We start from the raw sequence: 10,585 nt of genomic DNA on the forward strand, positions 1-10,585 counted from the left end.
GCTTGCCTGTGATAATTAAAATGACTCCCCTCAACCCCCCCCCCCCCCCCCCCCCCCCCCCCCCCCCCCCGCTCTAGTCACAGTGGTGGCAAGGCAGAAGGCGGCAGCAGTGCCGTTATTGCTTGTCCTTCAGCCGAGGGGATCGTGCTGGCCAGAGCTGAGGGCTTTTGTTCCGAGAGCTGAAAAATCTGGTGTCCGGCTTGGGCGGTTTTTAGCAATGCGCCCTGGGAAATGAGTTATCTAAGCAGCGCATGCAAGAAACCCCCGACATTAATCTTTAATTAAGGCCTTTTCAATTCGGACGACATGCCCAGGAGTCGGAGAGTTACTGTAGGGGCTAGATATGAACAGTGGGCGCCGGGGAGCGCGGAGCCGGGCCACATTACATCTTGTGGTGAGCTCATTTTGTCTCATCAAAGTCAAGGCTCCATTGATCTGCCAAGATGCTCCCTGGGTTTTCTCTTAAGCTGTTTAGCTAATCACAATACACTGATCTACCACTGTGAGGTAGACTTGGCATTGAGACAGGCCGAAAAGATGGCTGGCTGTTTTGCTTGAGATAATAGATAACCAGGATCCCTAAAGGCAACGCTGGTGAAACGTAGTCACTCTAGTTGCTGTTTTTTCTGCAATGTGGTCCAGGCTGAATATTCTTCTTGATGAGAGGGTGTCTTCTGATTGCTGTGTTTGTGTGAACATATCAAGGTGACTGCCTTCCCACATTGTTTTTTTTTCCGTAATTGGATGTGGATCTTTTGTTGGAAGAGGCATGTGATAAACCTGCTGCTATAACCAGCATGCCACTGAAGCTTTTCCTGTGTTGTGACAGATGCTGGCTGTGTGATGTTCCACAGAAAGGCCCCAGGACACAACCTGTTTCGGTCTGGCTGAAGAATCGCATGAAAAAAAAAAAAAAACGACAAGTCTCCTATGAAACAAATGGGACTTAGGTAATTGTTTTGATTACTCCTTTCTTGTTCCCAGTTGGACGGAGGTATTACAAAGCTGAAAGTGGAGGTTTGGGGAAGTAGGGGCTGAGGAAAAGTAGCGGCACATCTCCCTGCGGCGAGATTTGTTCGCTGGCAACAATGAGAGACAGATGGGAGGGTGGTGGCGGTGGCGGTGGTGGTGGTGGTGGTGGTGGGGGGGTCGCACCTTTGTGAGGCAAAGCAATTGGGAGCGATTAAACCCTCATTCGCCGTAGGGACTATCCACTCTCAGGCAGAAGCCGGCTCCAACAGCGCCTGCAGCACCACTCCTTTTATCTCTGCTCCTCATGAAGACCCTGTAAATGCCATGGGAGTAGTTAAAGTGAAGCACGCAGTGTTCTGCTGCGCCGGTTCACCGTTAATGTTCGACGTCATGAGAGCAAATGAAAAGAATTTCTTAGGCTGTTTGTATCACTGCAACGGATCATCTGTGAAATAAGAGCACGGCTTAACCCACGTAATTAAACCCACGACCTACACGGCTACACCTTGTCCCTTTTTTACCACTTTGGAACAGCGTTCACTCAAACTTCCATTACCGCGCGTGTCTGCGGATTCCACTTTCCGCGGCCATCCAGAAACAAATGATTGAATACCCGTCGTGCTTTCATCCCCACCCTCAGCCACTTTCATCCCAGATTTGGCAGATAAGAATACATCCTGCTTCCTTTTCCCGTCGTGAGACTGGTTCAATGCTCGGCGGCGCAGGCCGGCTAAGGCCGCTTGGCATCCACCGTAACTGGCCCCTCATAAGCCTGAGAGCACCTGAACGCTGAGGGACCTTCCATCACCGGTAGACACACAATCACCGGCTCCTCGCCAGCTTATTACGAGCCATTCATCACCTGTGCCCGGTTTGTGTTTTCCTCCCTTCAGCTTCGCCTCTCCTTCAAGGCGAGTGCTTTTAAATCCCCGTACTTACCCATTCATCTGTTCATTGCGCTTCTTTTCAGCTTCTCCTACATGTCTTTTATCTCTGCCTCCACTTCCCCAGCGTCGCCCCTGTGGCTCAGCCCCACCTCAGCCTGTGCACCTGGTCCATTTGGGTCTGTGCTGCAAACGCACCATGAAGCGCACTGCACAAAATGTACTCATCAAAAGCTAGACAGCCCTGGAAGCCCAACTGGTGTGTGCTTGAAAAATATTGTGCCTCGCACCTTGAGAGGGGGGGGCGGGGGAAGCAGCCAGAATGAAACAGGTTGTGCCCATTGTTCTTTTGATTCGCTTCACACACTGCTGCTGCCGCTTCTTCAATAGACGCTGATTGGATGCGAGGTGGAATTAAAATCCCTCCACCGAGGCGGATCCCCAGAAGCACGAGAGCACAGATCAAAAGGCAAATGAGGAAATCCACCCAATCCATATCAGCCTGGGATCATGTGGGGTTTGCCCTCCTGTGTGCGTGCTGGCAGCGCCATGGCAACCACAGCAATCGATTGGGCGATGTTTCCCGCCGCGCCCGGTGCAGGTCTCGTTATATGGGATATTGGTTTTTTACTCGCTGTTCTGGCCCCTTCATAGAGTGCATTAGCTATGGTTTCTCAGATCCCCGGCTGGCGCGCACGCTCACCTCCCGTTTGGTTCTGGATCACTTTGAAGGACAGGAGATGGAGAGAGGCGGGGATGACTGTGACAAAATGCTCAAGGTCTCTAAAATGGTCTCGGTACTATGAAAGCCAGAAGGTGTTAAATTGGGTATGAGGCTCGATTCTATTGTCAAAAATAGCCTTTATAAAACCAGTGATGTAATCCCTAATAACAATAAATCATGTAATGCTGTGATGTCCATGTTTGAACCTTGTTTCAGTTTATTGATGCTGTATTGCACGTTTGAAGTATTGGTTACATATTATTTAATTTCAATTATTTTGCATATTTTTTATTTCTTTATTTAATCTCTTGGATTTGGTGTAAATTGCAATATATTGCAAATGCTCTTTAGCAAAAACCCAACCTGGAACAGGTGATGGAAATTAGCACAACACATGTAAAAAATCTGCACCTCCTATTGTGGTTTTTGTCATGTTTTCTCTTCACTTGAAGGATTCCCTGCTCTTCTATGGGTTGAGACAATTCTCCAAACTCTTGGCCTTACGAAGCCCTTTCAAAACCAAACTGGATCATGTAAAAAAATGCATTGTCATCAAGGTAAAAACAAGGCTGTTTATCTTAGCTCTTGAAAAGCTGATACAAGGTTTTCACCAGCAGTGACAATAAGGTGGAATTGGAGATAACAATGCAAGTGATGCTTGTCAGTGTGTGTGTGTATCTGTCCCTGAGCAAATAAACCAAATACAAATCACTTAGGTAGACACTTATTTTGTCTTGTTATCATAATACTGAGTCTAACGTGTCCCTTTACACAGGCAATAAAAATGTACCATAACTTCCAATGAACAAACTGCTTTATTAACTATACTGCCATTTCCCCCAGAACGCATTTTGTCTGTTGTTCATGTCGCCCACATTCCCAGGTCTCTGACAGTGTGCTTTGTAGATGTACAGGATAATGTACGACCCCTCCCTCGACAAATACACAGGCATGAAGCCAAAGCTTTAAACAGTACAGACCCCCCACCGCCCCCCCCCCTCACACACACACACACACACACTCACATGCACCCACACTTCCCCCCTCCAAAAGCACCATCTCCACACATTCATTAAGTATGCAGCAAAAAAAAAAGAAAAAACAAAAAAAAAGGCAGCGAGCATATGAATATTGAAATGAATAATGTATGGTTTTTGCTTTTGGCTACAGCAAGATCTGAGTCAAACACGCTTGCTCCTGCTTCAAGTTTCAAGGAACTGCAAATGTCAGTTATCGTTTCTTTTTTGTTTTTTTTTTGTATTTATGCTGCGATGAGAGGAGCCAAATTGTGTGATCTACTTTTATTTATAAACATTTTTAATATTGAAACAAAACATGTTCAGGCAAAGGCAGAGGGACGACATATTTGATTCAGGGTCATGTAAATAGTGTTAGTCTTCCTCAAGGCATTGAAAACCAATATGCGAGCCCTGATACTGCAGACACAGACTCAATATTTTGTGCTGTTGGAGCTCTCTGTCATATAGCTCTGTCTTAGTAGTCAATGCAATTCCCACAAAGTTGGCATTCATTTGTTTAATCTAATTTCATTTTAAATACAATATATACAATACAACATTTGAAATGATACATGTAAAAAAATATATGTCATCTTACAATACAGTACCATTTAAAGAACAATGGAAAGGAAAACCGACACAGAAACAACATCTTAACACACTCTCTCCACTTAACAATATACAGCACATGTGAAATCCGACCTGTTGTAAGGTAGTATTGGTAGGCTTCTACGTACAAATCCAGTACAATTTCATTTGCAAAAGCAGAACAATAAGTCATAGATCCCGACATACAAAAGGAGTTGTTTTATCCACTGAAAATGCTTTGTTCATGCACTTTGTACATGCTCCACTGGAAGACAGCTCACATTTCAAATAACCCAGGACCCACAGATCATATTCACATTCATCACTTGCGCAGAGCTTCAGGGATCGTAGCCTCGCAGCCAATGATATGATATAATTAAACACAAACTTGGACAGTTACCTGTCTGCGAGCGATTCACAAACCTCTGCCCCTTTCACACACGGATCTGTCAACGCAGTTAGTGTTTAATACTTCACAGATAGACAGCGAGGATGGCCATTTATTGGCTGTGAGTACTCAAAGGGGACACAGAACGGTTCTCCCTAAAGTATTAAGTGGGATAAATAACTGATCATGTGCATACTGTTCACTCAAGGCCCTAATATAGATTGTGGTTTTAAAACGGGCTGCCAATAGCAAAGAACGCTGCGCACAGCAGTTTGCTGACATCCAGTTGAGGAATTTATGCAGCTTTTGTTGTTATCCCCAAGATGTAAATCTGTCCATAAATCTGCAGCGTGCAGCTAGTTTTGGCTGGCATCTTATTTCAAATAAAGATCAGACAGCAATTCCTCCTCTAGAAATATCAGCCTCACAATAGGGTTGCTCTACTTAGGCATGGGGCGTCTCAAAGCCATCCATTACACTTGTAAAACAACTAACTGCCCTAGGGTGACATCATGTGTTTATAGCTCATAACCAGGTAATACTAGGCTGAATTGGCACCGTGGTGTGCATCATAAAGAATATCACACACGCACTACAACGCAGATCGTGTTCTGAACAACATCCACTCAAACGAGATCCCCTGCGAGGAGTTGATCCATGCAGGTCACAGAATCATTCACAAAAATGAATAGCGACATTCCTAGGGAAATGCTGAAGGAAAACACTGAGCCATATTGTGAGGATATGGGCATTCTAATTTCATTTCAGACGGCACATGGGGGTTTTGCTGAGGAAAGGATTTTGCGTCGGCGGTGCGAGCCAATCTGCGAAAGGTCTCGATCTGTGACACCGAACAAGACCTTGTGGGAAAACACGGAACAGGTGGCTATCGCAACGATGGAACAAAGCATTACAAAACCGGCGCCGCATGCTTAATGACTATCTGCTTCCACCTTTCGGTCCCAAAGAACATCAGTGTTATGTAAACATTTACCTCTTTATTGCATTGTTGAATGATTTGTTGATGCCGTTTCAGTCATGAAACGTCTCTGTCACAGAGCATCGTGCGCCTACAGATCATAATTACGTGAAAATGGACATGACAAGGTTATTCTTCAAGCACGTCTCTGGATTGCTTTGAGCAGCATGGTGACGTGGAGTTTACATGTGCAGCGTAATTCTAGCAAATGTTAGCTGTTAAACAACATGAAGCAAGGTGGGGGATTAGAAAAGGAACTTCAAAGAAAAGCCAAGCGAGTTTCCCCAAAGCAGCAGCCCGACTGTATGAACCGAGAGCAAAGATCACACAGAAGCAACCATGTAGGAGCAGAAACATTGGAGTTGTGAGAGCGCAACATTGGGGAAAGAGCGAATTGAGATCCTATAGCTCCAGGGGAGATGTTGTTTTGCTGGTGTAGAGAGTGAGCCAAACACAGACCAATTTACTTGGGGAAAATTGTGCTGTGGTGGAAAAAAGAGAGCTAAGATCAGACCCAGCCCATTCTTCACTGTGCAATCTAATCTCAGCTCTTGGAGAAGATGGGTGAAAACAAACATTGTTCTCCTGTCAGCAGCTTGACAGAACATACAGTGCTAGTAGAGGAGCTCAGCCCACTCAGACATCAGCCTCAACCACAACCAAGAAGAATATTAAAGTAGCGCTGGAAAAGTTAGGTGTGACATGATGAATATTCAAGGCAACAATGACCTCTGATGCTTTCCTGGTGGGTTTTCAAGGATGAAAATAATTAAGGGCCGAATGGGGACATTCTGAGGGAGAAATCCCGGGACTACACTTTTGCAAGCTTATTATCAGTCATGAAAAATATGATAACTTTAATTGGATGTTATTTCTAAGAATCAATTTCTAAAAAATATTAAGTTACACTTTATAATAGCTATCCTTTTTTTTTTTTTGCCATTTATAAATAATTAGTGGTTCATCACTGATAAATGTCCATAACATTTACAAATGTGTCACAGGTAAATCAATAGTGTATAATTAATAAATCAGTGAATGTATACATTAGTAAATCAGTAATAAGTGGTTCCATAAATGTAATTTGACCCATCTCCCATTTACAAACATTCAAAAATGATTGGTTAATGATGTGATCCACTAATGACTTACAAATGCGTCATTAAGGATAGCTATCAAAATTTAAAACATATATGGAACAATTATGAAAACTTACTTTCATGAATACTCTGAGGTCAGTTAAACAGTCCTTAAGAATGACTGGGAAGATTTCCATGATGCTCCACTAAGGTTACAACTTGCAGGTATAAAAAACTATAGATTGATTTGGCAATCAAAATGAGTATCAATAAATACATACAAAATGAATAAATAAACCTGGAAATACATAAGTTAATAAATAATAATAATAAAAACCTTTGCCTCTATGACATACTGAGTCTTTTTGTATAGTCCTCATTGGCTGGGGGGTTGTGTAGTCCATAAACTTATACTTCTAATAATGAGCCACTCTTTCTGACTGGCTGTCACCACAATGCGCACACACTCAATGTCAAAGGCAATCTTGTGGTCTACATCTTGAATCTCAATGTTGCCGTTCTTAAATTCCCCCAGTGTGATGTAGGAGGAACACTGCTTCCCTTTCTTAGTTCCAACTAGTTTCTCTCCTACTTCCAGAGCTCCGTGGTGCAGAACGTCGTTCTGTCGGTCGTCGGAACCAGTGGCGATCTTGATTTTACTAATTTTGGTAGATTTATTAAAGACTATGACAAAGAAATCTCCGGTGGAAGGAGGCTTCCCCCAGAAATATTCATCCACGCTGCTGTAGGCCTTGGTGGCGTCATAGCTCTCAAACACGTTGATGTTTGTGTAAAGGCTGGCAGGAGGGTTGTCAGGAATGTCTATGGAGTCTTCCTCGAAGTCGTCGTCCTTCAGCTTGTTCTCTGCTCCTTTGTAAGAGGAGTAGTAGCCCATGTGCTGGAACAGCGAGGGCTTGAAGCGGATCACGTCCTTCTGGGCCAGCAGACCCCTGAAGTGAATGAGGAGCCAGTCGCAGGGCATTTCCTGGTAGAACATGAGCAGGAAATGGGCCAGACGCGGCAGGTCTCTGGAGTGGTAGAGCTTCCCGATGTAGCCCAGCTTGGAGAACTCCAGCATCACCCAGTAGGAACCTTCTCTGGAGGTGATCACCTTCTTCAGCGCCGTCAGGAAGTTCCTGGAGCAGCGCACGTCGTCTTCTAACATCATGTAGAAGTGAGAGAGGTTCGTACAGAAGTTGAGGAGGAAAGCGTAGTCCACGTTCTGCTTGGAGCGGAAACGGACCCGGTCCTCCGGGTCGTTGTAGTTCCTTTTCAGCCCGTCCAGAGACGGATAGTATTCCTCTGGAGCGTGGATCACCAGGAGGCGTCCGGCTATGATGTGGTGGGCAAACTTCCTGGTGATTTCCTGCACCAGGTTCTCACACCAGACCAGGTCAAAGTCTGCCAGATGGACCACAACCACAATCTCTTTCAGTTCCTCGTAACTGGACTGATCGAAGATGGATTTGATCGTCTCCAGGAGGTAATTCCCTCTTTTTCTTTTGACTGATGACAACCCAATGGTAAGATACTCTGTGAACAAAATACGTACATATCATATTACCATATTGCTTACAGAAATGCTTGCAGATAACTCATTTGAAGTATATACGTATAGTGAGCGAATGACAGAGTGAGTAATATTTATAATTTTGTACTGGAGACTTTCCACAGAAAATACACTTACAATGCTGTTAGTAATTACTGTTAGTTTTTAAATTCAAATAGCACTAAATGAGCTTTCACATATTTTTTTCATCATGGAACGTTTATTATTAAATATTTATTACAGAAAAACTCAGTGCTCATTCTATGACACCACAAAGTCTCTCTACCATTCATTTCCAATGGGTCAGGTATATAGTAGACATCACAGATTTTGAGTTTTAGTTCTCAGTCTCAGTCCATGTGCACAAATTTGACTTTACTCTCCCGAGCTCATAAAAATAGCCGATGTAAATTCTTCACCAAATTAACGCTACGCTTACTCTTGCGGTTGAGGGGGGTTCCAGCCAGATAACGATACGTAACGTTAATGGTTCCAGAGAAATTAGTGAGGTCTCTGAAGGTGTGAACGTATCGCTCTGAGTTCGGAGGATGGACTGATGTTTCCCTCAGCTGCCTTTTATCCTCTTCCTGCAACACAACACAAAGAAAACACAGAAGATTACTTCACACTGTGCATGCCAAAAAACAAAAAAAAACAAGTTGTCATATCCACTACAGAAAGGAGACAGCAAACCCATCTTGAAAATTTCACAAATTCTAACGTGAATAATTCAGATATAGGAAAAAACAGATTTTGTTCCTTGAAACTTGTCTGGAACATCCTGTACAAACTTGAGACAATAAGTGTTTTGATGTGGTTGAACTTACCCTTGACGTTTGGAGACAAAAGGAATTTTAAAACCCCTGCAGGCAGTTTGCATAGCCAAGCAAATGGACTTGAAGAGCACACTAGAGAGTTGAAAATGTGAACTACCTCTTAATAATTTAAATAACAAACACAGATAATGTACCATGATCACCAAGTTTTGATGGCATCATGAATAAGAAATAAATCATCTGCATGATTTCAACTTGGGTCCACATTATGAAAATTTAAACATGTTGCCTTTGAAAACAAGCAACTGTAAAAGGGACAACATGGGTGGATTTTACAAACACAAGTACACGTTTGGTTTCAAACGTGTACTGGGTCAAGTTCGTTTTTGAGAGAGTTCTTGGAGGGATGCAACAATTAACTAAGTGGCAGATGCCAACCAGCCTGGAACAAAACATTACACCTAAAAGTGTTACACCAATGTGACAATATTGTTTCTACACGCAGGACATTGGGTTGCCAGTAACATGAACACCACGGAAAAGTGAATGTAATTCCTACACACAACAAGACTTACTCACCAGCACATAGCCATCTTCAATGTAGAGGTTGAGGAAGAGGAGGAAGGTGATGAGGAAGCCGAGGAAGGGGATGGTAGAGCGTTTCCTCAGACACCTCATCTTGTCCAGGGCTTTCCACACCAGCCTCATGCTGCGCACACGCTCACTGGGATCTGCATGAGAAGCACATGAGACACACGTCAGGCCAGCTTGCTTCCAATGTCGTCAGCCCAAGTTGCTGCATACAAATCATTTGCCATTCTCTCAAGCATCAATAGGTTCTGGGGGAATTCATATTAGTACCATGCATCCCCGTTGTGTGTCATGATAATCTTCCACTGCAATCATAATTGCTTTTCAGTCCACGTCTAATGATGTGTAATGGGGTACTTTTTCTTTTCAGGCAAGAGGTGGACCGAATCCACTCATTGGTAAAACACATGGGAGAAAAACAACTGCCACTGCAGGATATAAAGCAAAATTACCTGTCCAACAATGGATAATGGACGTAAATCAAATGGCTGTATTCAATAATAACAATGACTATGCATGACATTTGTAGCCGTATTTATTCAAAGCACTTAAAAATTTGTTGCGGCTAACAAATATATGTCTAATGAGAGTTGCACTTTTTGCCCTTAATAAGTAAGATTTTTATTGCCCTATAGCACAGAATGACCATAATATATCTGCAGAGGTTGATAGTGTTGTTGATCAATACCAAAGACTCAGTGATTACTTGGCCAGGAGAGATTTCTGGTTTTCAAAACTCCGGCCTGCACTCTGTTTTGCAACAAAAACTCGCCGCACATTGGACTTTCAACACCGCACACACACCTTTCTACCTATGGCATCGCAGCACATTTCAGCAACGCTAATAAGCCTCATGCTCATGCAAAAAAAAAAAAAAAAGCAAACAACAAAGCAGTTTTATTATTCCAGTATTTTGCAAGGTGATATATTACCTCCTCACTAGACGTTTCTGTTGGATCTCTGCTCTAATGAGCTAGCTCACTAAGCCAGAGACTTGTGGTTCTAACAATGTTGTTGCAATTCCTACTTGTCGCCA

General features: G+C 43.4%; 1 protein-coding gene across 1 annotated transcript; it reads right to left on the reverse strand.

The window, feature by feature from the left end:
* Positions 1–7,009: 7,009 nt before the first annotated feature.
* On the reverse strand, positions 7,010–9,687 carry mgat4c (mgat4 family member C). The gene is made up of 3 exons (XM_071533129.1): positions 9,538–9,687; positions 8,622–8,769; positions 7,010–8,166 (listed from the first exon to the last, which is right to left on the reverse strand). Exons 1-3 carry the CDS (start codon positions 9,664–9,666, stop codon positions 7,010–7,012), a joined length of 1,434 nt encoding a protein of 477 aa, XP_071389230.1. The 5' UTR covers positions 9,667–9,687.
* Positions 9,688–10,585: the final 898 nt, after the last annotated feature.

The sequence above is a fragment of the Centroberyx affinis genome, unplaced genomic scaffold (genome assembly GCF_046629955.1).
Source record: "Centroberyx affinis isolate AG114_WGS23_722 - 3 ecotype Tasmania unplaced genomic scaffold, CSIRO-AGI_Caff_v1 ptg002325l_1, whole genome shotgun sequence".
NCBI classification, from domain to species: Eukaryota; Metazoa; Chordata; class Actinopteri; order Beryciformes; family Berycidae; genus Centroberyx; species Centroberyx affinis.

Excerpts from the sequence above, each read along its gene's own strand:
- mgat4c (XM_071533129.1), bottom strand. The coding sequence starts at position 9,666 with ATGAGGCTGGTGTGGAAAGCCCTGGACAAGATGAGGTGTCTGAGGAAA. Across the intron at positions 8,770-9,537 it reads TTGAAGATGGCTATGTGCTG|GAAGAGGATAAAAGGCAGCT; the intron begins GTGAGTAAGTCT and ends GTTGTGTTGCAG. Across the intron at positions 8,167-8,621 it reads AACCCCCCTCAACCGCAAGA|AGTATCTTACCATTGGGTTG; the intron begins GTAAGCGTAGCG and ends TTTTGTTCACAG.